The sequence below is a fragment of the Octopus sinensis genome, linkage group LG7, assembly GCF_006345805.1.
Source record: "Octopus sinensis linkage group LG7, ASM634580v1, whole genome shotgun sequence".
Lineage (NCBI taxonomy): Eukaryota > Metazoa > Mollusca > Cephalopoda > Octopoda > Octopodidae > Octopus > Octopus sinensis.
The window spans coordinates 9,034,636-9,057,737 of record NC_043003.1 but is presented as its reverse complement, the minus strand read 5'-3'; the positions used below and the strand labels follow the sequence as shown (position 1 = coordinate 9,057,737).

Genomic DNA, 23,102 nt, shown 5'->3' with positions numbered 1-23,102 from the left:
ACTGGATGCCCTTCCTAACATGTAGTGGGTACTTTTTACGTACCACTGGCACAGGGGCCAGGGGAGGCTGGCAACGCCCACGATCGGATGGTGTTTTTTACGTGCCACCGGCACGGGTATCACAACTGCAATTTCCATTTGATTTTTATTTTGTTGATGTACTTATCGTATATATGTATATATATACTTTTGTGTGTGTGTACTATAGTCTAGACATCACATGGTGGTCATCATGATACAAGTAATGTTATCCGTTTCCTGTCTTCCATGTAAAACATATTTCCTCAGACATGTCTTCGAAGAAGATTGCAAACACTTGTTTATCATTTTCTTTGAATTGTATTCAAACTATCTCCAACCTAAAAACTGCACCCATTTTACACTTCATCATTCCACTTCCGGAGCATTCTCAAAATAGAATAAAAAAAACATAAATAACAGAATTCTTGTAAAGACAAAAGGTTGCATTACAAACCGTCAATGTTGCAGGTGAGATATATTTCCAGAAGATAGAGAAATATTTATGGAAATTTCGGCTGCGCTGCCCAATCATCAATTCAACTTCAATGATAAACTCCTGAGCTCCTGTAAAAGTAAATAATACATTGAGTATGTGTAGTCAATAACAATTACAATATTAGGGCTGCATCTAATTCACATCTAAATCGCAAGGTCATGAGTTCAATCTCCGGCAACACATTGTGTCCTTGAGCAAGACACTTTATTTCATGTTGCTCCAGTCCACTCAGCTGGCAAATATGAATTGTACCTATATTTCAAAGGGCCAGTCTTGTCACATTCTGTGTCATGCTGAATCTCCTTGAGAACTATGTTAAGGGCACATGTGTCTGTGGAGTGCTCAGCCACATGTACATTAATTTCAGAAGCAGGCTGTTCTATTGGTCAAATCAACATACACACATCCTGGTACAGACATGTCTTCTGTCTCCCGCTAGATCATCCTTTACTCTCTCATTCAGCCCCACACTAGATGGCTGGACATAGTTAAGGGAGCTCTCCAGAGGCTCACTGTCACCTTGGAAGATACAGAGAGGCTGGCACAGAACCACCAGCGATAGAGAGCACTGGTAGACCTGGTCCATTCTACACACGATGATGTCTCAGGGACCACGAACCGACACCATCAACCAAGAACATGAAGGAAGCAAAGCATGACTGGGCAGCTTTTTGTTAGTAAAATATGGGAGTGGCTGTGTGGTAAGTAGCTTGCTTACGAACCATATGGTTTTGGGTTCAGTCCCACTGCGTGGCACCTTAGGCAAGTGTTTCTACTATAGCCTCGGGCCAACCAAAGCCTTGTGAGTGGATCTGGTAGACGGAAACTGAAAGAAGTCCATTGTATATATGTATATGTATATATATGCATGTGTGTGTATATGTTTGCGTGTGTGTGTGTGTTTGTCCCCCCAACATCGCTTGACAACCGATGCTGGGGTGTTTACGTCCCCATAACTTAGTGATTCGGCAAAAGAGACTGACAGAATAAGTACTAGGCTTACAAAGAGTAAGTCCTGAGGTCGATTTACTCGACTAAAGGCAGTGCTCCAGCATGGCCACAGTCAAATGACTGAAACAAGTAAAAGAGTAAAAGAGTAAAGAGTTGTGTGTTAGAGTGTTTGGTGTGCATCTATGACTTGTAAATTTGTAGAATAGAACACAGCAAAATCTGTACATAATTACCATGAACCCATCCAATGAGAACACATTCAATGATAGCCATTAGGAAAACAGCCCAACTGGCCGCGTACGAGTCCATCAGTTGCAGGATATACATGCCACCCTAGAAAGAAAAGAGAAAGTGTTTATGTAAGTAAAGTGAGTATAGAACTGCAGTGTTTCACGGCAGATCATCTTCATGTGATTGTTGTGATAATGTCTGTGTGACAGAGCTTGTGTCTCCTAGTCAGGAGGAAAATATTATAACGAATAAAGGTCAGTGACAGAAAGAGCATCCAGCCATAGAAAATTTACCATACAAATAATTCTAAGCATATCTATAAACATTTTCCCTGTTACTTAGTGGTTCATTAGAAGAAACTGATAGAATAAGAACCAGATTTATAAATCTAACAGGGATTTTGGTTAGAGACTGTGAAACCAAGTCAGTATTACATAGCCTTTTCATAAACCACATGGATCCCTAAGTATAGATTTAGACACTAGTTTCTGTAGTATTAAATAAATGAGAGACAGATCTTTCCTAGTTTCGTCATTATTGTCATCATCATTTAATGTCCGTTTTCCATGCTGGCATGGGTTGGACAGTTTGACATGAACTGGTCAACCAGGGAACTAATCAACCAAGGAGCTGTCCGGATGCCAGTTATTTGTTGTGGCATGGTTACTATGGATGGATGCGCTTCCTAACACCAATCACTTTACAGAGTGTGCTGGGTGCCTTTTACATGCCACCGGTATGGGTGCATTTACACAGCACTAGCACAAACACCTTTAAAAGATAAGCTTGTACTGTAAATCCTCGAGTATAGTCTGCCCTTGAGTATAATACGCAGGGGATTTTTAGGGGACTGTACCTCTGAAAAACCTAAACCTTGTGAATAATACGCACCCCTTCTCTAACTTAAGTCAAGGAGGTCTACATAACATCCTTGGTTTGTAAAACTGTATACGGTAACGTCCTATATTATTATTGTATATATAACATAATGCAAACGTTTAGCTTTTTTGTGCATTTTGTTTGCAGAAAATAAAGAAATAACAGTAATAGCGTTTAATAAATGTTGCTTACTGCAAGTTATGGATGATTCTTTTATGACTTCATTGCTTTCTGGCTTAGCTTAAGGTATTTTTGTGCCCGACATCACAAAATGCGTCTGAATAAACATTGCCGGACAGCAAATAGAGACTCATACATTGCTTAGAAAATATTTTTCATTTTTAACCTCGTATATAGTACGCACTATGGATTTTGACCTTTAAATTTTGGGGGAAAAATCATTTAATGTCCATTTTCGATGCTGGCATGGGTTGGACAGTTTGACACAAGTTGGTCAATCAGAGAACTAGTCAACCAGGGAGCTATCCAGATGCCAGTTATCTGCTGTGGCGTGGTTTCTATGGATGGATGCCCTTCCTAACACCAACCACTTTACAGAGTGTGTTGAGTGCCTTTTACATTTTGTTTCAACCGAGGTATTGCAAAAATCTAACACTTATAAATAAGCATAAAAGCTTAACCCTTTCGTTACTCTATTTATTTTAATGCTCTGTGCTTTTTTTCAATTACTTTAAATATAACAAAGAATTTACTAAAATAACTTAGTTATCATTAAGCTAGTGTTTGGAACATAAATTGTGACTAAGGTTTGGTGGAAGATTTTAATTCAAAACTTATGGGAACAAGACATTTGTACTACAGAGCCAGGTTGGTATCGAAAGGGTTAAAGTTAAAAATAGAAAAGACTCCATTACTTACATCAGTACAAACCGTAAGACCAGAGAGGAAACCAAGTATGCAAACTGTTAAAACAACCCATGTTTTTTTCTGCCGTAGAGCTGGATACAGATCTTGTACAGCAGTCATAATGGTTTCCAAGAGAGCAAACTGAAAAACAAAGAATAAAGAAACATTCACTAAAACAAACATGTGTGAGTGTGTCTACATATACATACATGTATATATGCAGATATATGTATATATATATATATACATATATGTATGTATATATATATATTATATATATATATATATATTATATATATTATATATATATATATATATAATATATATATATATATATATAGTATATATATATAATATTATATATATATATAATATATATATATATATATATATAGATATATATATATATATATATGTATATATATATATATATATATATATATATAGTATATATATATATTATATATATTATATATATGATATATATATATAGGTGTGGCTGTGTGGTAAGTAGCTTGCTTACCAACCATATGGTCCCTGGTTCAGTCCCACTGGATGGCACCTTGAGCAAGTGTCTTCTACTATAGCCTCGGGTCGACCAAAGCTTTTTGAGCGGATTTGGTAAACGGAAGAAATGAAAGAAGTCCGTCGTATATATGTATATATATATATATATGTATGTGTGTGTATATGTTTGTGTATATATATTATATATATTATATATATATGTATGTGTGTGTATATGTTTGTGTATATATATACATATATATATATATATATATATATATCATCATCATCATCATCATCATCATCATCATCATCGTTTCACGTCTGTTTTCCATGCTAGCATGGGTTGGACAGTTTGACCAGGGTCTGGGAAGTCAGGAGGCTGCACCAGGCTCGTCTGATCTGGCAGTGTTTCTACAGCTGGATGCCCTTCCTAACGCCAACTCCATGAGTGTAGTGGGTGCTTTTTATGTGCCACCGACACAGGTGCCAGGCGAGGCTGGCAACGGCCATAATCAGTTGCTGCTTTTTACGTGCCCCTGGCACGGAAGCCAGTCAAGGCTATATATATTTAGCTATTCTTAAACAAGAATAATGTTGACCATGACTTTGAAGCTTTGGCCTGTTAAGCCATTGTCTGATGATGGCTTAAATGCGAAACTTGAGGTAGCTGGGAACTGAATCAAGAAACTTTAAACAATACTTGTAGCTCATACTAAATATGTTAAGTGCCCTTTTCTTTCAATTGTCCACTCGTTGTCTGTTTGTATGCATGTATGTATGTATGTATATACTGACGTATGTATAACTCTGTGTGTAAATATAAACAAACTAACATTTTGGAAAATTACTATTTTTAAATCTCACAATGTGAGATATTCAGGAACAGTACTTTGTAGTGAAGATTGCCAACATAACATGGCAGTCCTGGTTTAGGACGAATGTTGCTGTAATTTAGCCCCAGGAGACATCGTCTCCAGCTGGCTACATGTCCTTACATTTTCAAACAAAGGAATCTAGCAATTATTCTGTGCTGATGAAGGGAAATAACCCAGAAAGCACGATACACAGATATTGCTTTTAGCTGAGTGGGGGTGCTAGATTCCCTTGTTTGAAAATTTAAAGACACAGATCGTATCATGTAGCCAGCTGGAGACGATGTCTCCTGGGGCTAAACTACAGCAACATTCGTCCTAAACCAGGAATGCCATTTTAAGTTGGCAAACAATCTTTACTACAAACTAACATTTGTTTTTAAATGCGTCAAATTGTGTATTCAACAGTACATATTAGATGATATTTTTTCAAACACAGAATTGCCATTAGAACAGCAGAAATACTGGGCAAATTACTCTTACCAAGCAGAAAAATTTGTCAACAACCAGCCATGAGACACAAACCCACATACCTCAAAAACTCCGACTAAGTGCTTTATCATTAAGCTAAGCTGCCCACTGACAAATTCATCTATGATTTTAGATGATAAGTAGCTAAATGTACAATTATGTGTATAAATATAAATATGTATGCATATGTCATCATCATCATCATCATCAACATTCCATGCTGGCATGGGTTGGACGGTTTGACTGTAAAAATACGACAAAACAATTGTAGCGATTTTAAATAAAGGATATCATTGATTTCATTTTCTATCATTTATCTATCCATCTATGAATATATATCTATATGTATCTATCATCATCATCATCGTCGTCATCGTTTAGTGTCTACTTTCCATGCTGGCATGGGTTGGACGATTTGACTGAGGACTGGCAAGCTAGAGGCTACACCAGGCTCAATCTGATCTGACAAAGTGTCTACAGCTGGATGCCCTTCCTAACGCCAACCACAGAGTGTGGTGGGTGCGTTTACATGACACCAGTATGAGGGCTGGTCAGGCAGTTCTGGCAACAACCATGCTGAAAAGGTGCTTTTTACGTGCTACCTGCATGGGAGCCTGTCCGGCGACACTGGCAACGACCACGCTCGAATGTTGTTTTTCACGTGCCACCGACACATGTGCCGGAAGGGCGACACTGGCAACAATCATGCTCAAATGGTGCTTTTCACGTGCCACCAGCATGGGAGCCAATCCCTGGCTCTGAACTGTTACAAGATAATCTTTATATATAAAAGTAAGGTTGTGTGTCTGTCTCCTACGATTTAGATTCCTAACTACTCCCACATTTTGTGGTGCAGTTTAACCAAAACCGGGTATCTTATAGTCGTGATTCATATCGAGCCCTTCTGGGTATTAGTGCGTGTCTACGATGAGTCTACGATTAAAAAAAATATTTACCATCATTTTTTTCTATTTTAATGCATTTTTCGCTATTATATAAGGGAAGTAACTCTCTAAAAATGTCTACGATGAGTCAACTATTTAAAAAAAATTTACTATAATTTTTTTTCCATTTTTAATGCATTTTTTTGCTATAACTCTCTAAAAATGCTTTATAGTTATTTCCCTTACAAACCCGAGCAACGCCGGGCGATACTGCTAGTTTCAAATAAAATAGTTAAAAAGTAGAAGCCAAAGCAACTTACTTCACTGCCCATTCCAAGAGTCAACAGCATGAAGAAGAAGAGGAAGGACCATAATGGAGATATTGGTAACCTGGTTACAACATCAGGGTATACAATGAATGCTAAACCAGCACCTGGCAAAATAGAAGGTTGAATGCATAAAATTAAAATGTCGCTCAAGATGTACCTGTATTGTGTGCCACTGTGCGTGTCAAGTGAGGCGAATGGGCACACCTGCTTGGGCATTGACGATTTGGTGTGGCTGAGAGGATGTTTCACCTGTTTTGGTGACAGTATTTTTTGACACTGGGGGAAAATGCATCCACACATGCATGCATGTGTGGATGCAGAAATACACACAAAAGAGAGAGAGAGAGAGAGAGAGAGAGAGAGAGAGAGAGAGACCTACAAACATAACTAGATACACATAAACAGAGAGAGAACCACTACACATACAAACATAAATAGATGATCACTCACATAAATGGAGAGAGGGGTAGAGAGAGTGACATTACACACACATCATTATCATCATCATCGTTTAACACCCATGTTCCATGCTAGCATGAGTTGGACAGTTTGACAAGGATCAAATGAGTCAAAGGACTGCACCATGCTCCAGTGTCTGCTTTGGGATGTTTCCTACAGCTGGATGTCTTTCACAGCACCAATGACTTTCCAGAATGTACTGGGTGTTTTTAGCATGGCGCCAGCACAGGTGCTTTTACATAACTCTAGCACAGGTGCTTTTATGGTGCACCATCAGGGGTGCTTTTTATGTGGCACCATCAGGGGAGCTTTTTACTCAACAAAACCTGTAGCTACAGAGAACTGAAGCAATTAATTTGCATACCACAGGTGTTTAACACTTTACTAAACAATATATTGCTGCTCATGGCTTATGTTAGTTTGTAAACTACTTGTTTACAATGTTCAAAATATTTACACCAACTTTTATTCATGGATTACCCCAGTAAACCATTCCCATATGATTCTTATTCCTAGCATATACTGTGCTTGAATTCAGTACATTAGGTAGGTATTTTTGTTTTGATAAACTCTTGACCTTCAATTTATGCTTAACGGTGCAGCAGATTGACCTTTCACACACAATAACAATTATGACAAAAAAAATCATAACAAACAGCAGTAGAAAAGACAGCATGAAATAAATAAAGATAGACTAACCTTGATCAACAACTTTGTCAACCGGCATATTGAGTTCATTTGCCAAGTAACCAATGATAGAGAATATAACAAAACCAGCGAAAATGCTGGTACAAATGTTGCCAATTGATACAATCAATGCATCTCTGAAGGAAAGGAAAAGACAAAAACACATTTGTTGAATTCAAAATTTGACAGAGAGATTAAATCTGCTAAGTTTATGAAGTATGCATACACATGCACAAACACACAGACACACACACACAGATCACTGAAAGAGGACAAATGACACCCTTTATCATTAATTCATCCATGCATTCACACATGTATACACACATATTCATAGTTGTCACTCCGTTGGTTACGACGACGAGGGTTCCAGTTGAACCGATCAACGGAACAGCCTGTTATACTTGTATTTCAAAGGGCCAGCCTTGTCACATTGTGTGTCATGCTGAATCTCCCTGAGAACTATGTTAAGGGTACACCCGCAATAGTCGAGGAATTACTGTATTGATATTATCCCACCATATCATCCTTAGCCTGACCAGAGTATCTCTTGCCAGTTGGCTCAGCTTGGAAATATGTTTGAAATTCTTTCCTGTGATAGTCAAACCACATGAATGTAGTGCCAGAGCTCAAATCTCTCATGTCAGTTTGTTTACATCCTCTTAACTTAGCAGTTCAACCAAAGAGAACAACAGAATTAGTGCTAAAGACCAAACTTTAAAAAATAGGCACAGGATCAATTTGTTCAACTAAACCCATCAACACAGTGCCCCAGCATGGCCACAGCCCAAAGATTGAAACACGTAACAGGTAAAAGATAAGCACAGGTGTGGCTGTGTGGTAAGTAGCCAGCTTACCAACCCACATGGTTCTGGGTTCAGTCCCACTGCGTGGCACCTTGGGCAAGTGTTTTCTACTATAGCCTCGGGCCGACCAAGGCCTTGTGAGTGGATTTGGTAGACGGAAACTGAAAGAAGCCCATCGTATATATGTATACATATATATGTATGTGTGTGTATATGTTTGTGTGTCTGGGTTTGTCCCCCCCAAAATCGCTTGATAACTGATGCTGGTGTGTTTACGTCCCCATAACTTAGTGGTTCGACAAAAGAGACCGATAGAATAAGTACTAGGCTTACAAAGAGTAAGTCCTGGGGTCGATTTGCTTGACTAAAGGCGGTGCTCCAGCATGGCCGCAGTCAAATGACTGAAACAAGTAAAAAATAAAGAAACAAGGTGATATACTTACTTATAACAGTTGTTATGGAACTTGTTATAACTGGCAAGTGTTATCAGTCCGCCCCAGGCTGGACTAAGTGAGAAAAATATTTGCACAGCTGCTTCTTTCCACACCTGTAATGCATAAATGATAAGACAGGTAAGTATTTTAATGTTTCATTCATGCATAGCAAAACTAACAACCTGGTGTTAGAACTCAATATACGAATGCTTCAGACAAAAAAGCATCAGTTGAGAACTGAGAGTAAAATAAAAGTAAATGAATGACAAGGTAACAAGAAATTATGTAGGGAAATGCATTGGTCTACAGCTGTTTCTGCTATGAGATATAGTGCATCACCTTATAGCTTCTTCAGATATACATGTATATCATCACCATCATCCTTTAATGTCCGTTTTCCATTCTGGCATGGGTTATACAACATATATATGTGTGTGTGTGTGTATATATATATATATATATAATATATATATATATATATATATATATTCTGTTGTGTCTAAGGAGAGTCATTTTCTTTTTGTGCCTTATAATGTAACACACTCACCAGTAAAATTTCCACTTATTTCTTATTTTTATTTTCCTAAAATTTTCATTGCGTCTTGCAACCTTTTCAATAGTCTTGAAAAGGTTGCAAGACACAATGAAAATTTTTTAGGAAAAAAAAAAAAAGAAATAAGTGTTACATTATAAGGCACAAAAAGAAAATGAGTCTTCCCAGGTACAACAGAATATGCTTCAACACACGAACTCACATAAAGAATCTTGCAGACCAAATCCAAAAACGAAATATATATATATATATATATATTGTAACAGCAGACGAAATACCGCTAAGCATTTCTGCCAGCTCATGGAATGATTTATTGTCAGACCAATTGTTTTTGTTTTTTTTTTATGGCAGGACACTTGTTGCTAACCATAAAGTAGAAATAGAAATGTGGAGATAATTTAAAACTGAGTTTGAAAATCTGGAGCAAACAGAGTTATGTACCTTGCTCTGTGGCCCAACACATTAGCTTTAGCATTCAGCTTCTCTGTCAAATGTAATGCTTATTCATTCACATTTTACAAAAGTGATCATGCATATTATCTCATGGCTTAGAGATTTCGAAAATGTGATTGGATTTTTTATTTTTAGAATGACATTGCAGGGTAGGTATGAGATGCTGAATCTAGCCAGTTCGAACATATAATTAGTAGAATACTTGGGCCAGATATGACCGTTTTAAATGCTAAAAGGTTAATAAGATCTGAAATTATGACAATATATCTGCGTTGTGCTCTCAAATATATATATAGTCATCATCATATATGTGTATGTATATACGTTTGAGTGATATATATATATCACGTGACCGACCAGACCATCAGATGTTGTTACACATCGCTGGTCACAATGCATTCGCATTGTTTTAGCCTTCAAATGATGCCACCCCGCTGGCTAAGCGAGCAGGCCACACACATATATATATATATGTATATAGGAGTGGCTGTGTGGTAAGAAGCTTGCTTCCCAACCACATGGTTCCAGGTTCAGTCCCACTGCATGGCACCATTGGCAAGTGTCTTCTACTATGGCCTCAGGCCAACCAAAGCCTTGTGAGTGGATTTGGTCAATAGAAACTGAAAAACCAAATTAACTGCAGTATTTGTCCTGAGATAATATCTCTTGCAGATGCACTCTGTTAAAAACATGCAAAAACATATGAGCAGCAGGAAGAAGTCATCCAGCCGCAGTGGTGGTTTAGCTAAATGTGCATTTCTACCTCTTTGGTCTTCATCAGCAGCAAGTATCCATTAGCAACCGCATGAAAAGATAAAATCTACTAAAATACTGACTGACAAATCACTGATGTTGCAATGAGTTGGTTAACTGAATAAAAATTCATTATGTGCAAAGAATATACATTTGTGAAAATATTGCTTATGAAGTGAAATTAAATCCAACATACCTTAGCAGATTTTAATAAGTGGAACTCTGGAGTGACGTAAAATATAATTCCTTTCATTGAACCAGGTAACGTCACACCTCGAACAAACAGGATACAAAGTACAACATAGGGGAATAGTGCAGTGAAGTACACCACCTGTAAAAAGAAGTTTTAAAAGATGATTTTAATTATTTTTACTTGCTTACAACTTTATACAGTGGAGTCTAGATTTACAAACATCTCTCATCACGAACAAATGGTTTATGAACAATTTCTCAAACATAAAATATTTCAGGTGATGAACAGTGTTTTGAATAACAAAAATACAAGCTGACAACAACAGTTGGCAGAGGCACAATGGCCCAGTGGTTAGGGCAGTGAACTCATGGTCATAAGAACGTGGTTTCGATTCCCAGACCTGGCATTGTGAGTGTTTATTGAGCAAAAACACCAAAGCTCCACAAGGCTCCAGCGGGGATGGGTGGTGAACCCCGCTGTACTCTTTCACCACAACTTTCACTCGTTCTTCCTACTTCTGCCACAAAGCAGAGGAACCATGGTGTAACCCAGTATGGTGTGGTAAACTTTCAGACCCTAGTCTAGATTGCGAATCCTCTGTACCCCAGGATGGTTCAGCTCTCCACCCGTTAAAAGCCACCGTTTACGGAATGAGGATAACAACGTAGCTTTTGCGCCCATGCAACCGCCAGTCTATCGCGTGTGGTGGGTGGATCTTCAAGTTGCCAAACGCACTCTAAGTAGCTTAGAGTAGGCTCAAATTAGAGAATATTCTTTGTGGCTAATGGCGTGAGTCCTGATTGGAAGAAGAAGACAACAGTTGGCGACAAGCTGGGAGTACCACCAGGGAACATCAGTTGGTGTAGACTTTAAGTTTTCACTCAGTATACATCCCTGCTTGAATATGTTGTGCCATTTCTCGAATTTCTTATGGGAAAAATCGTTTTGGTTTACAAGCACTTCAGATGATGAACAGCCTTCAGAGACAAATTAAAGGTTCCACTGTATTCCATATCATCTCAACATTAACTGGCTCCTTATTTTCAATACAGACTGCAAAATAATCATCAGTTCTGTTGTGAATATTATTGTCATCATTGTCATCGTCATCAGTAAAGTGATTGTTATATTTCTTCCAATTCTTTTGCTTAAAGTTCCTCAGTTTCTCAAGACAGTTATTACCAGGCTAAGTATTCCTTTCTACAATAGGTACAAAGCCTGAAACTCCGCAGGAGGGTGGGTGGAAGGAAGGAAGGAAGGAAGGAAGGAAGGGGGGAAGGGAGAGAGGGAGGGATTTAGGAAGGAAGGAAGGAAGGAAGGGAGGAAGAAAGGAAGGGAGGAAGGAGGGGAAGAAGGGAGGAAGGAAGGGAAGAAGGGGGAACGAAGAGAAGAAGGGAAGGAGGGAGGAAGGGAGGGAGGGAGGGAGAATGGAAGGATGGAAGGAAGGGGAGGGGGAGGAGGAGGGAGGGAGGGAAGAAGGCAGGAAAGGAGGGAAGGAAGGAAGAGAGGGGGAGGAGTAAGGGAGGGAGGGAGGGAGGGAGGGAGGAAGGAAGGAATACATAAAAAAAAGCAGCAATGATGCATATATAAATCGAAAAGTGCAAAGATGGAGAGTGACTTACTTTTCCTGTTGATTTCACTCCTTTGCTGAGAGAGAAAAACGTCAAAGTCCATGCACAAAGAAGACAGAGGACAACCTGCCACCTGATATCACCCAAGTGTTCAATACCAGAAGATATGTTCAAGACATGGCGCCTGCAATTAACAACGTTGAACATTAACGGTGAACATCATACTCTATGTTCACACACACACGCACGCATATACTCTTTTACTTGTTTCAGTCATTTGACTGCGGTCATGCTGGAGCACCGCCTTTAGTTGAGCAAATCAACCCCAGGACTTCTTTGTAAGCCTAGTACTTATTCTATCGGACTCTTTTACCGAACCGCTAAGTTACGGGGACGTAAACACACCAGCATCAGTTGTCAAGTGATGTTGGGGGGGACAACACACTTATATATATACATATATACGACAGGCTTCTTTCAGTTTCCATCTACCATATCCACTCACAAGGCATGGCTGCAGTCCAATGACAGAAACAAATAAAGGAATAAAAAAAAGATGGTACCCCAAATATGTGCCCCTCCATATGTAATGGTTTCAAATTTTGGCACAAGGCCAGCAATTTTGGGGAGGAGGTAAGTCAATTACATCAACTCCAATTTTCAATTGGTACTTATTTGATATATATATGTATGTATATACATGGTCTGATCCATAAGTATCCGGACTGTTGCCATAGCAATGAAACTAAATCATACAGAGTGAAGTCACTTGGCACAGATAGACTTTCAACTCTACCATGCATGCACACTAAATTTTAATGTTGTAGCTCACTTCTGCTGTTCACAGCAGTGCTTGGAAGGAAAGTGTGTAGCATGTAATCATTGAGCCGAGAGAGTTGAGAAGAGAATCTACATCAAATTTTGCCAAGAGCTTAGCAACATCTAAGCTCCACGCGGCTCCGGCAGAAGGTAATGGCGAACTTCTGCTGACTCTTTCGCCACGAATTTCTCTCACTTTTTCCTCCTGCATCTTGCAGCTCACCTGCGACGGAGCGGCGTCCTATCCAGAAGGGGAACCTATACGCCAAGGAAACCGGGAAACCAGCCCTTATGAGCCAGGCATGGCTCGAGAAGGAACAAACAAACCTATAATAGCTAAGGTTGATGAACTTACTCAAAAAAGTCTTGAGCTGGAACATGTCGTATTGATGAATTTTTGGCAAGTTCTACTATGTTTTCTGATGCAGCATACGTCGCGTTGAAGCAAGTTTGATTATAATATACACTGCCGTTTATTTGGGCACAAGCGTCTGCTTCTTTGAAAGAGTAACAAACTGCAAAACAAAAAATACAACAATAATAATAATAACAATAATAATGATGATGATGATAATAATAATAATAATAATAAAGGCTCTGATACTGTACCAGGCAGTGGCTCTCGTGGCTTCTGATCTTAACTGATTGGAAGTGTTACCATGTACACTATTTTGTCTTGGTATAAAAGATGGGCTACAGCAAATATTCTGCTCAATACCACAGATTTGCTTGACAGTAACCAGTTGAGCATGTCCCTTTCTGGCCGATGATATGTGCATCTCTGATCATGAGCGGAAGTAGTGGGAGAACATCATAGCCATGTGTTGTGAGGAATTCTTTGGGATTCAAATAATTCACCTCTGGAAACATGGGTGAGAAGAAAATTCTAACTGAGCCCCACCTGCAAGGTCATGTGTTGTTTATCGTGATATGAGCTCACCATGTCGCACACATATGGTTGTGATGCATGTGCCTAGTGTACCCTTATCAGACGGGTAGTCATGATGGGTATACTGGGCTTTGTATATTTTACCCCAGTGTCACTTTGATGGCATGCACTGCTCTCTAACTCAATAATAATAATCGTTTCTACTCTAGGTGCAGGGCCTGAAATTTTGGAGGAGGGGGCTAGTTGATTAGATCGACACCAGTACTCAACTGGTACTTTATTTATCGACTACGAAAGGATGAAAGGCATGTGTTTTATATAATTTCACTCATGCCTAATGAATCCACATACCCTCAAGAATTTCATTTTTACCCCTGTTCACCAACCCCTTCTCTAATCACTGAGCCATGAGCCTTCACATATAAATCATATAAAGACATAATTAAAAGATCCTTCCACTTACATTGTGTTCTCCATTCTTCTCCACAGGTTTCCCAAGGAAGTTCCGATGTAAACGACATGAACAGATACAGAATTGTCCAGGCTATAATTACTGTGTAGTAGACAGCCACCAGACTTGATACACATATCATGGCAATACCAAGACCTAGAAAAAAAAAGGAACAGTAAAAAAAGGGTGATGGTGATGGTAGTTCAGTGATGTTGTTGATGATGATGGTAATGGTGGGGGGAGGGGTGGTTTTGGTGGCGATGGTGGTGGTGGTGATGGTGGTGGTGGTGGTGGTGGTGGTGGTAGAGGTGGTAAAGGCGGCGAGCTGACAGAAGCGTTAGCACGCCGGGCGAAATGCGTAGCCGTATTTCGTCTGCCGTTACATTCTGAGTTCAAATTCCGCCGAGGTCGACTTTGCCTTTCATCCTTTCGGGGTCGATTAAATAAGTACCAGTTATGCACTGGGTTCGATATAATCGACTTAATCCATTTGTCTATCCTTGTTTGTCCTCTCTGTGTTTAGCCCCTTGTGGGTAGTAAAGAAATAGGTGGTGGTAGCGGTGGTAGTGATGGTGGTGGTGATGGTGGCGATTATGGTGATGGTGGTGGTGATGGTGGTAATGGTGGTAGTGGTGATGGTGATAATGGAAGTGATGGTGGTGGTGATGGTGGCAGTACTGCTGGTGGAGGTGATGGTGGTGATAGTGGAGGGTGGGGTGAATACGATTGTGGTGTTGATGGTAGTGACAGCGATTATAACTTTTGTCACAGCTTGGTAGTGGCAGTAGAGTTGGATATCCTTGTTTTATTGGCAGGGAGAGGGAGATGGTGTCGATGGTGATGATGTTGATTTTAATGTGGTGGTAGTGGTGGTGGTGGTGGTGGTGGTTGAAAGAACGAGAGTAAAAATAGTATGGAAAGATAAGAAAGAAAGAAAGAATTAATGAAAGAATGAGGATCGCAGTTGTCAAACAAAAAAACAACAGCAACAAGAAAAGGTCATCATCAAAAAACAAGACTGAAAAGATGTCAGAAAATTAGGCAAAAATTTAATTCAAATTTAGGGAGATCAACGAAGATATTGGTAAACAAACAACAGACATGGAGGAAGACAAACACTAAAACAGAGCAGTAAGCAAGCACACACACACACACACACACACACAAAACATCACACAAGGATGAACTGATCTGAGGAGATAAGATAAAGAGATTAAAATATGAAGAAAGAGGAATGAATCTTCTTCGTATTCCTTAATTGCAAATTCAAATTTTTAGATGAATGTTTGGTAATGTCTGAGAGTGTATGATCAGGAATATATATATAAATGGACAAAATGGACAAAATGGACAAAATCAAAAGCAAACTCGACAAACATTAATGGAATTTGTAGCTTTGTGGTACCAGTGCCGGTGGCACATACGAAAACCATCCGAACGTGGCCGTAGCCAGTACCGCATTGACTGGCCTCCGTGCCAGTAGCACGTAAAAAACACCATCCGAGCATGGCCGTTCGCCAGCCTCGTCTGGCACCTGTGTCGGTGGCACATAAAATCACCCACTACACTCTCGGAGTGGTTGGCGTTAGGAAGGGCATCCAGCTGTAGAAACACTGCCAGATCTGACTGGTCTGGTGCAGCCTTCGGGCTTCCCAGACTCCAGTTGAACCGTCCAACCCATGCTAGCATGGAAAGCGGACGTTAAACGATGATGATGATGATGATGATAAAGCACCTGAGTAACAAGGATGTCCAGGTATCAGTGCATTATGGCCATTTCAAACAACTCTATTTAATCGGTCAATGAAATAAACCGCTCTCCTCGTAAGCAGATGACCATACAGATTCCCAATATAAAGGATAAACCATTAAGACAAGAGATTAAAAGAATTCCATTGTTTCAATTTGCTATTTTTATGGCAGAATGAATTTGAATTTAGGTAAGAGCACCATCCAAGCATGATCATTGCCAGAGCGGCTACCTGGCCTCCATGCCGGTGGTATGTAAAAGACACCATTCGAGTGTGATCGTTACCAGCATCGCCTTACTGGCACCTGTGCTGGTGGCATGTGTTAAAGATTCGAGCGAGGCCATTGCCAGTACCGCCTGACTGGCTCCATGCCGGTGGCACATAAAAGCACCCACTACACTCTCGGAGTGGTTGGCGTTAGGAAGGGCATTCAGCTGTAGAAACTCTGCCAGATTAAGATTGAAGCCTGGTGCAGCCATCTGGTTCGCCAGCCCTTAGTCAAAATCGTCCAACCCATGCTAGCAGGGAAAGCGGACGTTAAACGATGATGATGATCATCATGTAAAAAAATGTATATTCACGTTTAGGTATATATATCAGTTGACATGAACTTTTGAGCTTACGTAAATATATTTATTCATTCACACATCCTTTTCATAATGTGTTTCAGTATGTCTAAGTGTAACTACATGCGTATGTGTGTGTATAGATCAACATATTCATGCTCACATCACTGTATAGAATCTCATAGCTTCTAAGTTCATCTGTTCATCATTATCTTCATTATCCTTATTCTGATGCTCATGATTAACCCTTTTGATGCAACCTGGCTGAAACCAGCTCTGGCTCTGAGTACAAATGTCTTGTTTTCATAAGTTTTGAATTAAAATCTACTACCAAACCTCAATCACAATTTATGTTCCTAACACTAGCTTAATGATAACCAAGTTATTTTACTAAATTCTTTGTAATATTTAAAATTAATTGAAAGAAACATAGAGCATCTCAACAGAAATATGGTAACAAAAGGGTTAAATATATAATAGAGAAACAATTCTTAACCCTTTTGATACCAATCCAGCTGAAACCGCCTCTGGCTCTGTAGTACAAATGTCTTGTTTTCATAAGTTTTGAATTAAAATCTTCCACCAAACCTTAGTCACAATTTATGTTCCTAACACTAGTTTAATGATAACTAAGTTATTTTACTAAATTCTTTGTTATATTTAAAGTAATTGAAAGAAACAAAGAGCATCTCGACAGAAATATGGTAACAAAAGTGTCAAAATATATAATAGAGAAACAATTCTGAAACCGGCTCTGGCTCTGAGTACAAATATCTTGTTTTCATGTTCTGAATTAAAATCTTCCATCAAACCTTAGTCATGATTTATGTTCCTAACACTAGCTTAATGATAACTAAGTTATTTTACTAAATTCTTTGTTATATTTAAAGTAATTGAAAGAAACAAAGAGCATCTCGACAGAAATATGGTAACAAAAGTGTCAAAATATATAATAGAAAAACAATTCTGAAACCGGCTCTGGCTCTGAGTACAAATATCTTGTTTTCATGTTCTGAATTAAAATCTTCCATCAAACCTTAGTCATGATTTATGTTCCTAACACTAGCTTAATGATAACCAAGTTATTTTACTAAATTCTTTGTTATATATAAAGTAATTGAAAGAAACACAGAGCATCTCAAAATAAATACAGTAATGAAAGGGTTAACATCAGTCATCATCATAATCATAATTGTCATCATGATCAAGGTGGTGATGACGATCAACATCATAATCAGTATTAACATCAACATCATAAACATGTTAAGATATAACAGTTTGAAAATATATTGTACTTACCATGAAATAAAGGACAGAATCGGTCGAAGATAGCAGCTGGACCCAGAGATGCAAACTGGCCGAAAGCAAGCTCCATAAACATCAGTGGTGTTCCAATTAATATCAACATCAATATAAAAGGGAAAAGAAACGCCCCTAAAACAAAGAGAAACAGACATAAAGTGAGACTGGTAGAAGAGAGAGAAACAGTGAGAGAAAAGGGAACGAATTATACAAATGATGTTTAATCCTTTAGCATTTAAACTGGTCAGATCCAGCTGAAATATTTTACTGATTTTATGCTTCAATCAGCCAGATCTGGTTTCTCGTATGTACCCAGCAATATCATTTTAAAAATAAGCATGGCTGTGTGGTAAGTAGCTTGCTTACCAACCACATGGTTCCGGGTTCATTCCCACTGTGTGGCACCTTGGGCAAGTGTCTTCTACTATAGCCTCGGGTCGACCAAAGCCTTGTGAGTGGATGTGTAGCATCAGATGTTGCTACACATCGCTGGTCACAATGCGCTTCGCATTGTTTTAGCCTTCAAATGACGCCACCCCGCTGGCTAAGCAAGCAGGCCAACAGAAGAAAGAGTGAGAGAAAGTTGTGGTGAAAGAGTGCAGCAGGGATCGCCATCAGCCCCTACCGGAGCCTCGTGAAGCTTTAGGTTTTTTACGCTCAAAAAAACACTCACAACGCCCAGTCTGGGAATCGAAACCGCGATCCTACGACCGCGAGTCCGTTGCCCTAACCACTGGGCCATTGCGCCTCCACACCCCAACTCTGTGTGTGTGTATCTTAATGTTCCAGTAACTATTTGTAACGTTGTTATTGTTTCGTGCTGTTGTTTGACACTAGATCAGCGTTGAATGAGCAGACCTATATCAAATTTATCGCACCCATGATCATTCCATCTTCTATTCAGTCATAATACGTCTGAGACATTCTCCAATAACGTCTTCACATTTTCTTTGACAGTAAAGTGTGATATTAGGAGGATTTGGCTGCTATTTCTAACAGGCCAACCAACCACTCTGCTATTTGCACAACATATAAAGGGAGAGAATAATAAGGAAGCAAAAAACAAAATGAGTGAATGAGTGCAAGGGAGATAACTTACCCCCTCCGTTGCTGTATGCTAGGTAGGGAAACCTCCACACGTTGCCGAGACCCACGGAATACCCCAATAAGGACATGAGGAAATCGAACCGTCCACTCCAGTTCCCTCGTTCCACGAGGCCATCCCCATCCAACCGTGTAAGAACTGCACTACTGGAAACATCTTCAGCAAGTGATGACGGCGTCTGTGAAAATAAAATATAAAAGAGAACTTTCAGAGATTTCAAAATCTATGTTTGTATATTTGGGTATATAGAGGTGAAACTTTTTAAAACAGAAAACGAAATATTCATAAATATAAGACAACACGGAACTTTTTATTCAAGTATAAATATAATAGAAAATTATAAAAATTATAAAAACAAAATTTTTTCATAATCAATAAAGTCTTGTAACTTTTGGAATAGATACACCATGATCTTCAACTATATATAACAACTAGCAGTATCACCCGGCATTGCTCGGGTTTGTTTCGACCCTTTAGAATTGGAATTTTTGAAAAGTAAAAATTCTGCATTATGTAGCTTGTTATTCTCTTTAAGTGAACATTTTTCTGGTTGAAATACACCTAAAAGTGACGATACAGCAGTCAAAAAATCGTAAAAAATAGGAATTTTCATAGAAAAAAAGCACCTTTTTGATGTAAATAATTTTTGATGTTAACATGATCCAATTTGAATTCTATGGAAGGAAGAGAAAGCCTTCTTCTATCATACTTTCAATTTTGGTCAACTTGCGCCGCAAGGTCTCGGAGGAGATAGTTTTAGTTGAAGACTACCAAACCTGCCATACACAGACAACTTCAGCTTTATATATATAGAGATTATATACTTTTTATTAAAGCTGCAAGATTATCACAGAAGCATTAATTAGAGTTTAATTTTCCTGTTTGTCAGACAGTTATTCATCACAACTGCCTGACATCGAGAAACGTGAAACTCTGAGTAACACTTCTGTGATAATTTTGCAGCTTTAAATAAAATGTATATTACTCTACCTTTGGTATTCGAGTACTATTTTTTCAACCTTGTTTTGCACGTATGTACTCGCCTGTGTATGTATGTGTATATATATATATATATATATATATATATATATATATATATATATATATATCATCATCATCATTATCATCATCGTCATATACAGTCCACTTTTCCAGGCTTGCATTAGCCAGAAAGGAATTTGTTGGGGTAGGTTTTCTACAGTTGGATGCCCCTTCTGTTGCCAACACCTCACCTGTTTCTAAGCAAGATAATATTTCCCCATGGCTAGACACAGAGGCACAGACGTGATTGTTGTGTGGTTGAAAAGCTTACACAGCTTACACTCATTTTTGCCAGTTGAGTGGACTGGATCAATGTGAAATAAAGTGTCTTGCTCAAGGATACAACATACCATCGGGAATCGAACTCACAACTTTACAGAACCAAATACTCTAACCACTTAGCCACACACTTTCACTTTGACGCAACAACAACAACAAATAAAACAAGACCAGTGCAGAAACAATTATAATAACTTGGCCAATTTTTAAAAATGTACAAAATGAAAAAAAAAAGGACCAGACAAAAATAAGTACTGAAGCACTGGGGTTAATCTGATCAACAATGAGGCCCTGAAGGTGGTGCCAGTCTACAGGCCAAGGACAGAAACCAGTAAAAGATAAAAGAATATATAACCAAATATTACATTGTACTTTATCAAAACTCTACTGATATTGCAATCCATTGTTAAAATAATTACACACACACACTGTATATATATATATATATATATATATATATATATATATATACATATACACACACACACACACATATATACATACGTACACACACACACATATATATATATATATCGTTTTGGGATTTGGTTTGCCAGATTCTTTATGTGAGTTTGTGTGTTGAAGCATATTCTCTCTTACTCTTTTACTTGTTGCAGCCATTTGACTGTGGCCATGCTGGAGCACCGCCTTTAGCCCAACAAATCGACCCCAGGACTTATTCTTTGTAAGCCTAGTACTGGGGAGAGTCATTCTCTTTTAGTGCCTTATAATTTAACACACTCACCGATAAAGTTTCCACTCATTTACTTATTTTAGGATACATATGTTCTGTGGAACAAATGGAACCAATGCAAAGCGGTGGCTAACGAGGAAAATAACTGAATCAATTCCCAGTTAATTTTGATAAATAAATTGTTAAAAAGTGAGAGCGGTAAAAGGCGAATGCTCTTCATAGAATGTATGAGAGAAGACAGGACGGAAGCAGCTGACTGAACATCTGCCATATGTCAGTGTCTGCAGGAAATCTGGGCAGGGAGAGAATTTCAAATGATTGTACTTCTTGAGGAACAAAAGACCGAACAAAACAGTGAGTGTGGGATGGCGAGGTTAGAGAGACACAATAGGAATAACAAAAGGGAGGGAGATAGACATGCCAAGTGTAAGGACACTTGCACTTATCTATTCCAGAACAGAACTCTCTCTCTCTCTCTCTTTTTTTTCGACTCTTTTACTTGTTTCAGTCATTTGACTGCGGCCATACTGGAGCAAATCAACCCCAGGACTTATTCTTTGGCAGCCTAGTACTTATTCTATTGGTCTCTTTTGCCGAACCGCTAAGTTACGGGGACGTAAACACACCAGCATCGGTTGTCAAGCAATGTTGGGGGGACGAACACAGACACACAAACATACATATATATATATATATATACGATGGGCTTCTTTCAGTTTCCATCTACCAAATCCACTCACAAGGCTTTGGTCGGCCCGAGGCTATAGTAGAAGACACTTGCCCAAGGTGCCACGCAGTGGGACTGAACCCAGAACCATGTGGTTGGTAAGCAAGCTACATACCACACAGCCACTCCTACGCCTATAAGAATAAGTTTTTTTTTTTTTTTAGTAGGTGTAGAACAGTGGTTCCCAAACTTTTTTAGGGCTGCTGCCCATTTGGCACTCAGTCCCCATCCCTATCGCCCCCTCCCCCGTCCTTCTCCCATGCGCCACACCACAAACATAGAACGCTCTCTGTAGCATATTCAAAGCAATTGTATTTCACAAAAAAAAACTAACCTAATTAACCTATTATTTTGTCGTTGTTTACATTCTATTATCGCACTAATTTTCTTCAACATCCCCCTCTGGACCTTTTTCCACCACCCCCAGGAGTGGGGAGGACCACCCACTTTGGAAACCACTGCTGTAGAAGGAAAAAAAATGGACAAAAATTGGCAAAACAGAGAAACCTATTTCTTTACTACCCACAAGGAGCTAAACACTGAGAGGACAAACAAGGACAGACAAATGGATTTAGTCGATTATATCGACCCCAGTGCGTAACTAGTCCTTAATTTATCGACCCCGAAAGGATGAAAGGCAAAGTCGACCTCGGCGGAATTTGAACTCAGAACGTAGCGGCAGACGAAATACTGCTAAGCATTTCGCCCAGCGTGCTACTGATACTGCCAGAGAAACATGTGTGTTTATGAGGCAGGGATTGACATGTGTTGATGAAAAAAATCTTTACTTATTAGGTGGATGACCTAGTTTTAGATGTGGTCAAAAATATCAGCATGTATATCAACATCAATGTCCCAGATGTGTGAGCTGTGTGGTTGAGAGATTTACTTCTCAACTATGTGGTTTCAGGTTCAATCCCACAGCACTACAGTTTGGGCAAGTCTCTTTTACCCCAGTCTTACCAAGTAATTGTGAGTGAATTTGGAAAACAGAAACTGAAAAGATTGTTGTTTAATCTATATATTTGCTCCTAGCGTCTGATGAGAGGGGTATGTTC

At 39.0% G+C, this 23,102-nt stretch overlaps 1 protein-coding gene across 5 annotated transcripts in view; it reads right to left on the bottom strand.

The window, feature by feature from the left end:
- The window catches only part of LOC115214261 (sodium-dependent proline transporter), a 180,983-nt gene that overhangs the window by 1,950 nt on the left and 155,931 nt on the right, over nt 1-23,102 (bottom strand). For all 5 annotated transcript variants that reach the window (XM_036504491.1, XM_036504492.1, XM_029783398.2 and 2 more), the window contains 12 exons: nt 19,298-19,481; nt 18,196-18,330; nt 14,592-14,735; nt 13,595-13,754; nt 12,472-12,604; nt 10,853-10,987; nt 8,907-9,010; nt 7,670-7,794; nt 6,503-6,615; nt 3,458-3,586; nt 1,702-1,801; nt 476-585 (listed from right to left, as the gene is read on the bottom strand). In XM_036504491.1, the coding sequence (XP_036360384.1) occupies nt 476-585; nt 1,702-1,801; nt 3,458-3,586; nt 6,503-6,615; nt 7,670-7,794; nt 8,907-9,010; nt 10,853-10,987; nt 12,472-12,604; nt 13,595-13,754; nt 14,592-14,735; nt 18,196-18,330; nt 19,298-19,481 (1,572 nt within the window). The remainder of the gene's footprint in view (nt 1-475; nt 586-1,701; nt 1,802-3,457; nt 3,587-6,502; nt 6,616-7,669; nt 7,795-8,906; nt 9,011-10,852; nt 10,988-12,471; nt 12,605-13,594; nt 13,755-14,591; nt 14,736-18,195; nt 18,331-19,297; nt 19,482-23,102) is intronic.